Source organism: Ictidomys tridecemlineatus, chromosome 12 (genome assembly GCF_052094955.1).
Source record: "Ictidomys tridecemlineatus isolate mIctTri1 chromosome 12, mIctTri1.hap1, whole genome shotgun sequence".
Classification (NCBI taxonomy): Eukaryota; Metazoa; Chordata; class Mammalia; order Rodentia; family Sciuridae; genus Ictidomys; species Ictidomys tridecemlineatus.
In genome coordinates this window covers 71,728,720-71,745,109 of record NC_135488.1, presented here as the reverse complement: position 1 = coordinate 71,745,109, position 16,390 = coordinate 71,728,720, and the positions used below count along the sequence as shown (strand labels likewise).

The window sequence follows — 16,390 nt, the reverse complement described above, 5'->3', positions numbered from 1 at the left end:
AAAAAAAAAAAAAAAACGGAGGAGGGGGGAGACTGGGGGGGATGGGGGGAGACTAAGGGGATGGGGGGACTGGTGGGAGGACATTGGGGGGGAAGGGGAGAAAAGAGAAGGAGGGAGAGAGAAGGGGGAGGGAGAGAAAGCAGGGAGAGAGAAGGGGGAGGGAGAGAGAAGGGGGGGAGGGAGAGAGAGAAGGGGGAGGGAGAGAAAGAAGGGGGTAGGAGAGAGAGAAGGGGGAAGGAGAGAGAGAAGGGGGTGGGAGAGAGAAGGGGGAAGGAGAGAGAGAAAGAAGGGGGAGGGAGAGAGAGAAGGGGGAGGGAGGGAGAGAAGAGGGAGGGAGGGAGAGAAGAGGGAGGGAGGGGGGGAGAGAGAAGGGGAGGTGAGAGAGATTAGTAGGGGGGGAGAAAGGGGGGAACTCAAAAAACTCAAATGACACCTGCTTCTGAGGAGAGGGAGAAGAGGGGAGAGAGAAGAAAGGGGGCAGAGAGACTTACAAAACTCAAATGACACCTGCTCCTCAAGAACTCTTAATGTTTGCTACTATTTACCCTGTACTACTTCTAATTGATTATATATTTTCAAAATACTATATATATATATATATATATTTCTTTCTTTTTTTTTTTTTTTTTTTTTTTTTTTTTTGCCAGGCATGCTGGTACATGCCTATGATCCAAGCTATTCAGAAGAATGAAGCAGCAAGATCACAAGTTCAATACCAGGCTAAGCAACTTGGCAAGACTTGTCACAAAGTAAAATGAAAAGAAATAGGGAGTCTGACACAGTGATACATGCCTAGAATCCCTGCAAATCAGGAGGCAAAGGCAAGAGGATCTCAAGTTCAAGGCCAAGCTAAGCAATTTAGCAAGAACCTGTCTCAAAATAAAAAGAAGTGGGGATGTAACTCATTGGTTGAATGCCTCTGGGTTCCATCCTAAATGCAGACAAAAAAGAACAACAACAAAAAAAAAAAAAAAAAAAAAAAAGGACTAAGAGGGGAAAAATAAAGGACTAAGAATACACCTCAATGATAATGCTTGCCTAACATACATGAGGCCCTGGGTTCTATCACTACGACCACAAGGAGAATTCTATTTTTTCTCTGTTCCTCAGTGCCTACTACATAATACTACTTTTTTTTTTTTTTTTAACTAAATACAGTAGAAGAACCATTATAAAACTCAATTCTTTTTATATATTCATATAAACAAACAAGTCTAAAACTGCTAAAAAGTAAACTTTAAATATAAACCAATATATGTGCATAAAAAAATACTAGACACTCAGTGTTATAGTATTTTCTCTAGAGGATAATAAGGAACTTTTAAACAACATAAAAAAATCTGTGTTATAAATTGCTTAAATATACTAAATTGGTAATCAGGGGGAAGAAATTTTATAAACGTACCTGATAACATAGGTCCTAAAAGGAATAATGTGCTGCATGACAGCAGGGATATGTAGCCATATTCTAATCTATAAAGAAATATACAGATGACATTACTGTACAACAAATATGTGAAACACATATCTTCAAATAATTAAAAATAAAAGTATATTTTGTTGCCTATAAAATTACTTGCATTTTATTATCAATTTTGAAAAGTATAAGCTACCAAAAGGAATTATACATATATCAGGTAATTTAACCTACACACATAGATTTTTAAAAATCCATATTTAGAACTAACATCAGCTTCTTGCCAGAAAGGGAAAACCATCTATTTTAGTATCTTCTTATTCTACCGTTTTCTCTCTGTGCGACAGAAATTCCAACACAAAGTACTAAATCGCTTGTTTTTGTTTTTTCTTCTCCCACAAAAGACACAAAAAACTTATGGAGGAAAGCAGAGGAACATTCAAGGGAAAAAGTGAGAGAATGTGAGCTATCTCAAGAGTAAGAAACTTTGGGGGTAAAGCAAGGAATACCCATTTAAGATAGAATGCAGTCCATCCCCAAAGGGAGAAAGAGTCTTAGATTTTAATAAACCTTATTATCCTTCCTTGTCAAATTACATGATACTTGCCTTCATCCATGTAAGGCAAGTATATTTTTACAGTCACACATTATATTATCAGCAACTATTTGCTGAAATAAATTATAACTAAGAACATCCTTCTTCTAAGTTATATGTTATAATAAATCTGCTTCATTAATTTTTTCCATGAGATACTCCAACCCATTTCTAAATCTAATATGGTAACATTGTAATATTCAAATAGCACTTTACCTATCTTAAGAATAAAGATTTAAACCAAACTACCAAACAAGAAATTCTGATATTAAGCTTGGATATAGGCAAATTAAAAACAAATTTAGAAATACATAGAATCTGACTTCAATCTAATCAAAAAGATATCTATAAAACACCTACAGTAAATGCTATCCTACTGATAAAATGTTAAAACTTTTCCTTCATCAATTAGAAAAATGACAAGGACTTCAATCCACATATACTCAAGATCCTTGACAATAAGACTTAAGAAAACTAAGAACCAGAATGAAAAAATTAAAACTTTTCATTCTAATATGATATTATTATGTAAAGAGAAAAAAAATTAGTGAATTTAGCAAGATTGTTGCCTGAAAAGTTAATAAAGAAACACATAACTTTTCTATTTTTATTATATGCCAGGAACTAGCAGTAAATAAGTTTTCAAAAAGATTTTTAACCATAGCATCAGAAAATCCCAGGAATTATGCCTAGGAATAACCTAACAGACACACAACACTTATGCATGAAAATACAGAAAAAAAAGCCAAGTGAGGTGGTGCACATCTATAATCCTTGTGACCTGGGAGGCTGAGAAAGAAGGATTGCAAGTTAGAGGCCTGCCTGGTCAACTTAATAAGACCCTGTCCAAAATAAAATTTTTTAAAAAGGACTGAGGATGGCTCAATGACAAGAGTGCTTACCAATCATTAGCAAAGCTCTGGGTTCAGGGTCCAGAACAAAAAAAGAAAGAAAAATAGCCAAAATGAGTAACAATTATGTGCCACCAAGTACTTATCAAGTGCCACATCCAAACTTGAAATTTTTAATTTTAAGACTTACAATAATCCTCTAAGATAGATACCATCATCATTCCCATTTTATAGATAAAAAAGTTAAGGATTGAATTCAGAATTTAAATGCAACTATAAATCAGAAACCTATTAAGTATACTTGCCATTATGTATAGCCTTTTTTGTTTGTTTATTTTGTACTGGGGCTTGAACCCAGGAGCCCTTTAATCACTAAGTTACAATTCCAGTCTTTTCTTTCTGGACAGAGTATCACTAAGTTGCTGAGTGGCTAGCCTTGAACTTGTGATCCTCTTGCTTTAGCATCCTGAGTCATTTGGATTACAGACATGTGCCACCATGCCCAACTACATTTAATATTTTTAAACTATTAGAAACCATAGGATTTAGAACTAAAAATGAACTTGATAGCGATGGCTTTTTTTTTTTTTTTTTTTTTTTTTTGGTACTGGGGATTGAACTCAGGGGCGCTTAACCACTGAGTAATATCCCAGCCCTTTTTTGTATTTAGAGACAGGGTCTCATTGGCTTGCTTAGGCCCTCAATAAGTTACTGAAGCTGGCTTTGAACTTGAGATCCTCATGCCTCAGCCTCCTGAGCTGCTGGGAATACAGATGTACATTGCCACAATCAGCTAGAGATCATTCATTTTAATTTGGAAATATGCAGATTCCAATAATCAATAAGTTTGAATTATACCAGCACTCTTTCTAGTACATTATTTCACTAAAGAGTTTCAATGGAATATGCAACAAAATATTTGCTTGAGTCATTTTTCACTCAATGTTTCTATTTTTTATTTACTTTATTCAAACGGTTGCACAAGAGTTCAGTTTTTAACAAAGTTACATTTAACTTGCTATACCCATTTTTAAAATGATGACCAGAATATGTTATTAAAGTTTGAATATACAGGTAGTAAAATTATTTATCTCTAGTACCATACTTACTATGCTTCACAGAACCGACATTTCCAACAAACAAAAGTCTTAGCTTCTTTACAAAGGCAAAAAGAAATGTTACACCTTTATAAAGGGACAACAGGCACACTAGTAGTATCACTGGTTATCCAATATTTAAATAATCTAAAACCGCCAAATTTTCCAAGAAATGTTAATTTTAGCAGAAGAGTTTTGTAAATAGCTATGTTTCATTTTAGATAAAGTTAATTGTTGTCTTTACCTATTCTAAACTTTAAAAAAGGGTTAATTTAATTCAATTCTAATTTTATTGTAAGGATATTTTAAAAATGATTCCTATATTCCATTTTTTCAAAATATAATACAGAAATGTTATTTGACATGGAAATTATTAAAAAATCTCATTTTTCTGGATGTTACTAAAACACAAAACATCACTCCCAAGATTAAAATCAATTCCAAACCATACTTACATTAGACACAACTGTAATAAATGCATGTGCTATAAGAAATGGCAAAGTTTCAGGAGTTCCGTATTCAAAGCAATCCTTCATGAGAGAAAGGCCATTTTTCCCACAAAATAAACATACATAACGAAGCAAATGCAATGGTACTTCTACATCCTATGAAAATGAAGAGAATGTCACTATTTTAAAACTTAACAGGAAAAATTTTCATCTTAATAGCAATACTAGAAAGATACTGAAACATATAAATACACTCAAAAGACAAACAGAAAAAAACATTTTCCAAAAATCTTAAAAATGGAAAAAGATGGAACACTTACATTCATATCACAGAATGCCCCTAATATGTTACTTTCTTGAGTTGATATATCCTAATTAAAAAAAAAAGGTAGATAAAATTAAGTCACTAGTATTAAATGACAATCTAAAAAGTATACAGGCCTTCTAAAAACTGATTTTATAAAAACTCACACTGATTATTCTGCAATTGCTTAACATCATCAACAGTGATATTCCTCATTTAAGCTAATATGACTTAGCACTAAAGTATTTTTCAACCCTCTTGAAAGAAATCGTTCAGGAGTATGTACTACACATTACTTTTCCTTTTTAAACAGAAATGACTTTAATCTTTCCTTAAAAATAGGGTGATTTTTACAAAAATATAACTCAGTTAAGTGATTTTGAAATTGTGCTCTGCAATTCTCTAAAGGTATACTTAAAGAGTTCCACAATGTTCTTTCCATACATGAGATTTAAACTGCCTGGAAGAACATTCGTTGTTAGTGAAGGTAAAGTACGTATCAACATTTAAAGCGCACATTGCCAGTCAGGTACTGTCAATCTGAAATCTCAGCTACTCAGACGTTGAGGCCAGTCTGGGCAACTCAGTGGGATCCTGTCTCAAAATTATAAAACAAAAAGGGTTGGAAATATTGCTCAGTGATACAGCACCTCTGAGTTTAATCCCCATGCCTACAAAAAGCTGAAGAAAATAATATAAAATGTACACTGCCTTTGAACCAGTGATTCATCTTTTGGGTACTTATCCTAAAGAACTAATTAGGAGCTGGATTGTGGTTCAGTGGTAGAGTGCTTGCCTAGGACGTTCGAGGCCCTGGATTCCATCCTCAGAAACACATAAAAGTAAATAAATAAAATAAAGGTATAGTGCTCAACTACAACTAAAAAATAAATATTAAAAAAAGAACTAATCAGAGAAATGTTAGAAAATATATGTATAATAATGCTCACTGAAATTCTTTATATCACCCTTAAGTTAGAAAGAACAGATACTCATCAGGTGACTAAATAACCGGTGGCTTGGTAACTGAATTAAAATAAAATATTCTAAAATTGGATATGGAAAAGATTGAACAACTCTGTAGATGTCCTAAAAATAAACTGTTCCTTAAACAAGTGATTTTTATGGCATAGAGGTTATACCTTTAAAAACCTGTTAAGCACTGCATATAAATAAAGGTCCATCAACGGCTAAAATATATATATATATATTTCTTTTAAAGGTAGATCCATATGTACAAGCAGAGAAAGATAACACCTTGTATTACATTTATTTAAGAACAGGATTTATACCCAGGATCTGATGATCATAATTTTTTAATTATTTGGAAAGATCTAAACTAAACAGATAAAAAGTTTTTTGAGGAAATTCAAAAGAAGGGAGATGCAAGGCTTTAAAAATATTTTGTAGATTGGGTTTTTTTTAATCATACTGAAAATGCAATAAAATGTTTTAGTAATCAGAAAGCAAGATATATTCATCTGAAAAACAGCTGCCAAAGGAAACCTTTCATTCATTGCTATAATCCTATCATATAAAGTGAAAATGATTGAAAACCATCACACAGAACTCACATAATATTTCAAAATAAGCAAATATGATGTAGAGAAAAGCTGAACACCTATCAATGTAAATATAGTAAATTTAATCTGCTTCCAAGCTTCTACTACTAGGGCCATAGTTTCAAGTCACTTTCTCAAGTAACTCTTCAAGTTACTTTTTACTGTCCTCAAAAAGTCCTAAAGTTGGGCTGGGGCCATGGCTCAGTGGTAGAGTGTTTGCCTAACATGCGTGAGGCACTGGGTTCGATCCTCAGCACCACATAAAAATAATAAAATATATTGTGCCTACCTATAACTAAAATATATTTTCTTAAAAAAAAAATCCAGAACTTGGCTGAAACAGGGATACATGCCTGTATTCTGGATGACTCAGGAAGCTGAGGCAAAATGATTCCAAGTTCAAGGCCAGTCTTGGAAACTTAGCAAGACCCAACAACTTAATTAAATTCTATCTCAATAAATGAAAAGAACCGGGGATGTGGCACCTCTGGATCCAATCCTCAGTACAAAAAAAAAAAAAGAAGAAAGAAAGAAAGAGAAGTCCAGAATAAGAACTCCTATTGTACTGTTAAGTACAGAATCATGGACTAGGTAACCTATGCTGCAATATTAGATTAGAGTCAACATTTTTAGTGGTTAATATGAACATAGTTATCCTGATGTGCAGCATGTTACTCATGGTCTTGGTTACATACTTTGGAGACTATAAACTGTTTTACCAGCTTATATTTGTACTGTGGACACATAAATTATGTTGAAGAGTTAACCCAGATCTATAGGAAACAACGATAAGAAATCTCATTATAGGGGCTGGGGATGTGGCTCAAGCGGTAGCGTGCTCGCCTGGCATGCGTGCGGCCCGGGTTCAATCCTCAGCACCACATACCAACAAAGATGTTGTGTCTGCCGAGAACTAAAAAAAAAAAATATTAAAAAATTCTAAAAAAAAAAAAAAAAAGAAAAAAGAAATCTCATTACAAAAGCTGAATCCACAATTCTTACAAATTTTCTAATTTTAGGTAATCCCTGGAAAATGACTTTAAAAACTTTAGTGATTTTGCTGGGCACAGTAGTGCGCGCCTGTAATCCCAGCAGCTCGGGAGGGCTGAGGCAGTAAGATCAAAAGTTCAAAGCCAGTCTCAGCAAAAACAAGGAGCTAAGCAACTCTCTGAGACCTTGTCTCTAAATAAAATACAAAACAGGGCTGGAGATATGGCTCAGTGGTCAAGTGATCCTGAGTTCAATTGCAGGAACCAAAACAAAACAAAAAACCCTTAATGATTTTAAAAGTTCTGGATTCCATCCCCCCACCAAAATCTCATATTTACTAAATGAAATGACATCACCCTATTTTTAAAAGCAAACAAATTTGGTTATTATTTTTAAAAGAAAACAAAGAGGGGGGCTGGGGATATAGCTCAGTTGGTAGAGTGCTTGCCTAGCATGCGTAAAGCCCTGGGTTCAATCCCCAGAACGACGAGGGGGGGGTGGGGGATGAGAGAGAGAGAATGTGAGAATAAATGAAGAAAAAATTAAGGAAATTTCTATTAAAGCAAATACCAATTTATGGTCTAACCAAGATCTCTAGGCTGAGAATAAAATTGCTGCTTAAAAACAGTTAATAAAGCCAGGCACAGTGGTAAACGCCAGTAATCTCAGCTATTGAGGATACTGAGCTAAAAAGATCGAAAATGAAGGCCAGCTCAGGAAACTTAATAAAACTCTACCTCAAAATATAATTAACTCGGGGCTGGGGATGTGGCTCAAGCGGTAGCACGCTCGCCTGGCATGTGTGCGGGCCGGGTTCGATCCTCCGCACCACATACAAACAAAGATGTTGTGACCACCGAGAACTAAAAAATTAAATATTAAAAAACTCTCTTTTAAAAAAATTTTAAAAATATAATTAACTCAAAATATAATCAACGGTAGTTCACTCCTGGTTCAATCCCTAGTATTACAAACATAAACAAAACAGTAAAGTTAGGTGTAGTGCTATGCACTTGTAGACCCAAGCTAAATGGGAGATCTAGAGCAAGAGGATCACCTGAACACGGGAGTTTGAAACAAGCCTAGGTAACATAGGGGACCTTGTCTCATAAAAGTTTATGTATATAATCAACTTTGATAGGGATAAGGAGAGAGGGAGGGAGGAAGGCAGAAAAAAGGGGTCCATGTTACCATCTAATTCAGTATTGGCACCATAGGCAACAATACAGAAATTAGTTAAAACTGATTAAGAAGTAGAATAATAAGACCCTGAGATTTGAAGACTGTTCTCGACAATATGCTGCAGAAACCTGACCAAATCTTTAAATCACCAGAAGCCAAGTCCCTCTTCTATAAAATAACAGTTGCTTGGTTTCTAAAGTCACAGCTATCAAAATACTGACAACATAAATTTTGAATCTTCTCCTAAATTGTGCCTCTTTTAAAAAATGCCTAAAAGTCAAAGGCTCAATCAGGAAACAATGGCACATCAATACAAAGAAAAGACTGGATAAACTGTGTCATCAAAAAAGTGAGAAAGAAATCTAGTGAGCCCTACTGCACTGTATAATAAGTGCTAGCTTATGTATATTCATATCATTTGGAAATATACAAAATAATTTTATAATAATTTTATAACTACACAAAGGTTTCAATCTAAGACTCTCTGAAATAGCTGACCCTTAAAATATTTAATTACAGGGCAACCAGGATAGAAAGCCAGAAATGTTACGATATTTGTAACAGATCACTGCTAAAATACAAAAAATCTGGGAAACAACTATTACAAACATAAGACTAAAGAAGTACATACCCAATACAGAATGCTGTATAAGAAAGGTCCTTCATGAGTGTTTTCATTAGAATTTTACCTCAAAGACCTCATAAAACCACTTTCAACAAAATACTTAAGTCACATAAAATGATCTTAAGAATAGTAATAAGGAGGTATTTTATTACAAAAGAAAAAGCACAGAGGTATATAACTAACTACATTAGAGATTAGCACCCTTTTTCTAGGGGTGCAGGTATTGGGGATTGAACTTATGGGCACTCAACCAACTGAGCCACATCCCCAGCCCTATTTTGTATTTTATTTAGAGACAGGGTTTTCCTGAATTGCTTAGCACCTCATAGTTGGTGAGGCTGGCTTTGAACCTGTGATCCTCTCATCTCAGCCTCCAATGCTGTTGGGATTACAGGTATGCGCCTCCACAAACATCAGGATAAGCATTTTTTTTTAACTTTTTTTTTTTTTTTTGAGAGAGAATTTTTTAATATTTATTTTTTAGTTTTCGGTGGACACAACATCTTTGTTTGTATGTGGTGCTGAGGATCAAACCCGGGCCGCACACATGCCAGGCGAGCACGCTACCACTTGAGCCACATCCCCAGCCCCTAGGGATAAGCACTTTTGAAAATCAAAAAAAAATCTGAGGAGCAAACTGACTTTAGGAACAGCAGACTTAATAATGCTTTTAGTTCTATCAAGAAACTTTTAAGGGCTGGGGTATGCTCAGTTGATAGAGTGCTTGCCTTGCATGCACAAGGCCCTGGGTTCAATCCCCAGCACCACAAAAATAAAATAAAAATAAAATTTTAACTAGAAAACTTTATTTCTGTATGAATTTGAGGAGTAGATCCCCTAACCAAACTATTTCTATTACCTTTCAATACCAAGTTAAGACTTTCAAACACTATTAATATGGTGTTAACATTGAATTTTTAGGCTTGGAGTTTAAGTCAGTGATAAAACACTTGCCTACCATGTGTGAAGCCCTGGGTTTGATCCCCAGCACCCCTCAAAAAAAAAAAAAAAAAGTTCAGTACTACATGATGTATCCTTTTTTGTTGAAAAGATTCTGATGACTTTTTTTTTTTTTTAATGCTTAATGTATCCTATATAAAAGGTTTTTGGAAAAGTTTCTGTATGGGAAGATAACAGGTTAAGAATTTTAGAAGAGAGAACACAATGTGATTTTAAAATATTCTTATGGCAAATTCTAATAGGGAAAATATCTACTCCCTGAGTGTCTCAATTTAATGTGAAAATATTCCAATAAATGTTTATTATTTTCCAGATGAAGAAAGAAAAGTTTATATGTCATGTATGAAGATTACAGAATATTATTTATTCTGGTGGAGAAAAACAGACTTTAAAAAAAAAAAAAGGCGCTTGGTAGATTCTCCTATAGCCACAATTCTTCTCATCCCATTATATATAGGAAACACATCATCAAAGATAAAAATGAAACTTGACCTCTCCTCTCATCTAGGGATAGGGTCTATTTCACTAACCCTTTGAATGTGGGCACCCTTGTGAACAGCTTCAAACACAAGAATATGGCAGAATTTATTTTGTGCCATTTCAGAGACTGGACCTTATTGCTTCTACTTTTGCATTCTTTGAGTAGTGCTAAAACTGTGTATGGAACCCAGTCTGCCTAGTGGGAAAGCAGCAGCCATGGGAAGAAAACACAGAAAGTTTCAGGGAACAGCCAGCACCAAATACTAGACACTACACAAAGTATGACCTGGACTTTTCCACTCTCAAAGTAAATACAGCTGCATAATTGGGCCCATACAAAACTGGTAAAGGAATTGCCTAACCAACTTCCAGAATTTTGAGAAATAATAAATAACTATTGTGTTAAGATACTAATACATTATCACATAACTGTCACAATTCCTTCTTTATAGAAATAAATTCCATTATCTTAATTATCTTAATGAGTTACCAAACTTAAAAATTCTTATAAAATGACATTAACAGTTCAATAGCTTGACTTACAAAAGAGAATATTATTACTTAAAACAACACAGAAAATTTGTTAAGCTTTTATCTTGATGAAGGAGAATTCCAACCTGTCATCTGTTTCTAGGAATGAAATTAAAAATTCTGGTTTTTTTTTCCTCAACCATTATTTTTTCAAAGAATCACAATACACAGAGCTTATGTCTACATCAGTAAAATGTTAATATCACTACTGATTTAATCTCTATGGTTCAATTTACAAATCTTAAAATTTGTAAATTTAAAATTTAAAAATTTGTGCAGACCAAATTTTCAACACAAATTGCTACAGAAATTTTCTAGGAGAAAAAAATAATTTTCAAAGCAGTGATTTTTATAAATATTTGGATCAACAATAATTGCCTTCATATTCATTCATAAGTGAGAAATCGACTGCCAAGCTATGACTTGGTAATATGAAAAATTCACAATACCTACTTTTACATACCTCTATAGTAGGATGCGTATTATGCTTGTAAGCAGTATATAAGGGAAACTGAATTTGAAAAATTTTTGCTACACATAGTAAGAGTTTTTCCTTCTCATCTGTACTCCATAAACTAAAAGGATCAGAACTCTTTGAAGATTCCTCCTCAGTCAGATTACAAATTCTTGTAGAGTTTGATTTTTTTTCTATTGATTTTTGTCTTTCTGTACTTCCTTCATTACACTCTCTATCTATATTCAATGGTTCTTCTGATTGATTACTCTCATCTTGCCACGTAGAATCTATGTTAATTGTAGTACAATGTTTACAAAGCTGGTCCCGGAGCACTTGAACTTGGGCAATCACTAAGTTAATAAGTGCACACACTACTTGGTTAAAAATCTCCAAATGCTTATATTCCTTGAAGCAGCATAGACATTGCCTATAAGAGAAAATAAAATTCAATAAATAAATGCTTCTTAGAAACAATTTTTAATAAGTGATATAAAAAAAACAAGCAAAAATTAAAATATTTCTTTCATAAACTTTAATTTCTTTCCTGCTAGAGAAGCACCTTGTCATACCAACTGGAATTTCAGTTAATGAAAGTCACCATGTTGGGATTATAGCTATCATTCTTAGTTTTATGTACTCACTTATCTGAACTTCTACATAAGGAACTATTTAAAAATAGGAATTATATTTCTTTGCTTCTTCAAGACTGAATACTCAATAGCATTAAGAAACTGGCTATAATAAAACATACTTTAGTAAAGCCAGCTAGTTATTTAATATATGGGGTTTTGTTATCGACTAATTAAACATCTACTTCTTTAAATTAACAATATGCTTGAGGACTACTTGGGATGAGTATTCAGACTCTTTGACAGATCAAATGTGTTTAAAAACACCAAATGCACACGTGTGTTACTTCGGTCCCAGTATAGTCCCAGAAAAGTAGGAGAAAAAAGTAGTAATACATGCTTATCCAGTTCTCTTAGACATGTCCAGTTAACAGCATAATGCCTGGGATACTGTAGATAACATCTAATGAATCCCTAAGTACCTGTTCTAACAATATTGATGTCCAATGGTAGATGACAGTTAAGCAGCTATTATTTGTAATTGCACCTATAATATTACCAAAACATCTGAACTATAGTCCAAATAGATCACCAACTCCCTGTATTACCACATAGTAATAATTTCACTTCGATCACTATGGTGAACTTAAAATATGGCCACAAATTCTTTAATACTCTTCCATTTAAAAGGTGAAGGCCCCGATTCTTCCCTTTAAACATGGACTAAACTTGCTTTCTAATGAATGGAATGTGATGGAAATGACAATGCAGGACATCTGAGATTAGGTCATAAAAGACATTGCCACATGTTATAATGACACTCAATCAAGCAGCCTGCAAAAAGATTCACATGAGAAAAAAATAAGGCCTCCCATTAACAGCACTAACTTGACAACCATATCTGGTGAGCCAACTGTGAAGTAGATCCTGCAGCCCCACATAAGCTTTCAGATAACTGTAACCTGGCTAACATCTTGACTGAAACCTTAAAACCAAGTCAAAACCAACCAGCTATACCAATCCCAAATTCTTATCCTATTGAAACTCAGAGGATAGTAAATGTTTACTGATGTTAAGATATCACTTTTAGAGTAATCTGCTATCCAAAAATAGATAAATAACATATCATACCTATTTTCTCAGTTGCAAAATGAAAGTGTTTTTACCTTTTTGTTGGAACCAGGGTTTGAACCAAGACACACTTAAACACTACACCACATTCCCAGCCTTTATTATTGTGAAACAGGGTCTCACTAAATTGCTTAGAGGCTCACTAAATTGGGTAGTTTTGAACTTGGATCCTCCTGCCTCACCTCCCAAATCGCTAGAATTATAGGCATGTGCCATCACACCCAGAAAAATTGTTACTTCTAAGGTCTCCTCCATATTTAAAATTTCCTTTTTCTCTTTTCTTGTTTTTTCTTTTTTATATATTTTTTCAGTTGTCAATTTTCTTTATATGCAGTGCTGAGAACCAAACCCAGTGCCTCACACATGCTAGGCAAGTGCTCTACGAATGAGCCACAACCCCAGCCCTTTTGTTTTTCCTGGTTTTGTTTTTTTTTTTTTTTTTGGTCCCAGAGATTGAACCTACGGGTACTTAACCACTGAGCCACATCACAGCCCTTATTTTTTATTTTGAGACAGGATCTCGCATGGTACAATGGCAAACACTTATAATCCCAGTGGCTCCAAGGACAGGAGGATTGTGAGTTCAAAGCCAGCCTCAACAAAAGCAAGGTGCTAAGCAACTCGGTGAGATCCTGTCTATAAATCAAATATAAAATAGGACTGGGGATGCGGCTCAGTGCGTAAGTGTCCCTTAGTTTGTTCAATCCCAGTATGGGGGGGGGGAGAAAGGGGGGGGGGAGAAAGAGAAACAGACACACACAAAGAGACAGACACACACTGTTTAAATAGTCTCCCTAAATTGCTGAGGGTGATCTCAATCTTGTGATCCTCCAGGCAGCCTCAGCCTCCAGGGTCACTGGGATTATAGGTTTGCATCACAATGCTTGCTACAATTTCTATAAGAAAAATATATTACTACGAAAGTACCACACCATCACCTCCAGGTACTGGGGATTGAACTGAGTCAGATCCCTAGCTCTTTTTATTTTTTATTTTCCCGAGTCAACTTCTTACAAAGTTGCCCAGACTGACCTTGAATTTGCAATCTTCCTACATCAGTCTCCAGAGTGGCTGGAATTACAGGCATACACCACCACACCCAGCTGTTCTAAAGTTATTTTGATGAACAGCTTCTTCCTTTAAGATCATAAATTTAAGTATTTTTTCTTTAGTGAAAATGAGATTCCACTTTCCCAGGAAAAGGATCTTGACATCAGATTTGGATTAGGAAAGACAAATTTACTTTAAAAGTTAGTTGTTAAAAATTAGGCATTGTTAAACTATTAAAAACTGATAAGGAAACTAATCTTCAAAGACAAAAATATAAAGAAACTAATATGAAAAAGTGGATCCACGTGCCTGAATAAAAATACATAAGTTCAGGGAGAGCTGAAGTGGAGACACATACATATATACAAATGTTATCTTTTAAAATAATTATATATAATATTACATAAATTATACATAATATATATCTCAATTCTGAGAACACAAGTCTCTGAATTTGCTTCTCAGAATTGAGATATATATTATGCACAGTATAAGAGGAAAGGGTGTTTTTAAATAAAAATATGCACAGTATAAGGGGAAAGGGTGTTTTTAAATAAAAATATGCACAGTATAAGGGGAAAGGGTGTTTTTAAATAAAAACATCACTTTTCTCTTAAGTTCAGCTTGATTTCACATAAAACATATTTCTTCTCTGTTCCAAATCCCTCTACAAATATGATAAAGTGAACAAAGACTTTCAGTCTCCATAAATACAGAAAACAATGAAATCAAAAGATAACAGACATCAACATATTTTGATGATATAAAATGGAGAATTAAGTAGCACAGTAGGGCTAGGGTTGTGGCTCAGTGGTTGAGTGCTTTCCTTGCATGTGTGAGGCACTGGGTTCAATCCTCACCACTACATAAAAATAAACAAAACATTTGTTCATCTACAACTAAAAAAAAGAAAAAAATTTTTAAAAAGTAGTAACAGTGAAAAAAACATGAAAGGACTACAATGGAATGTATCAACAACAAGAAAATATACTACAAAGAACACTGAAAAGCCCAGGACTCAAGAGCACCCAGGTATCTATAAAGGCAAAGATGAAACACAGGGCAAAATCCAGACTGTGAGATATAGCTCAGTTGGTAAAGTGCTTGTCTCACATGCACAAGGCCTTGGTTTCAATCCCCAACACCACAAAAATAAATGAATAAATGAATGAATCCAGGACTCAATACCAAACACCCTTCCCTTCCTAATCAACACACTACATCTCTGGCACAAGGCTAACAGACACCTCTGTTGGGGAACACAGCCCAAGAGAAAAGCCAGTAAGAATGCCTGCTCATTTTACTATTATACAGTACAGAACATCTGAGATTCCCCACCCAGAGAGAACTTTGAATTAATTTACTTTTTTGTGTCTCTTTTTTTATTACTTTTTTTAATTATAGGTAGACAGATATCTTTATTTTATTTTTTTAATGTAGTACTGAGGATCGAACCCAGGGCCTCGCATGTGCTAAGTGAGCGCTCTACCACTAAGCCACAATCCCAGCCCCTAGTGTCTCTCTCTTAACCATAAAAATATAGTCAAGGGTAAGCCTTTTTTTCTTTGGGGGTGGGGAGACCAGCATCATCAAAGGCAGATAAAAATAAACAATATGAAGATTCAGATAAGATTATGCAGAAAGAAAAACCAAAGATTTTAACTGGAATTTACAATCTGAGAGATGGTAACAGATACTAGATTCTGAAACAAAAATGGAATGTTATAAAAATACCAGTTTGAGATTGGGGGTTTAGCTCAGTGGTAGAACACTTGCCTAATATGCTTGAAGTCCTGGGTTTGATCCCCAGCAACAGGGGTGGGGTGGAAGGGGTGCTCTTTAACTGCACAATACATACATCTTTTACAACTATAGCATTTATAACTTAAAAAACAATTGAAATTACAACAATTTATGAAATTCAAAAATCCAGAAAGTAAAAATGAAGAAATCTTCAAGAAAGTAGAACAAAGATTGATAATGGAGAGAAAAAGAAAAGCTTATAATCCAAGATTTTTAAAACTTCTAGGAAGACAGAATGGAAAATATGCATTATGAAATAAAAAAATTTCACAACAGAATGGCCCAGTAAAAAATGTATAATCAGGCCTGGGGTTATAGCTCAGTTGGTAGAGTGCTC

General features: G+C 34.4%; 1 protein-coding gene across 4 annotated transcripts in view; it reads right to left on the bottom strand.

Moving 5' to 3' along the window:
* The window catches only part of Usp34 (ubiquitin specific peptidase 34), a 221,209-nt gene that overhangs the window by 170,316 nt on the left and 34,503 nt on the right, over positions 1–16,390 (bottom strand). For 3 of the 4 annotated variants that reach the window (XM_078029130.1, XM_078029131.1, XM_078029132.1), the window contains exons 3-6: positions 11,507–11,927; positions 4,730–4,780; positions 4,416–4,565; positions 1,406–1,473 (exon numbers count right to left, since the gene is read on the bottom strand). In XM_078029130.1, the coding sequence (XP_077885256.1) occupies positions 1,406–1,473; positions 4,416–4,565; positions 4,730–4,780; positions 11,507–11,927 (690 nt within the window). The remainder of the gene's footprint in view (positions 1–1,405; positions 1,474–4,415; positions 4,566–4,729; positions 4,781–11,506; positions 11,928–16,390) is intronic. The other variant, XM_040270699.2, reaches the window with a different exon arrangement.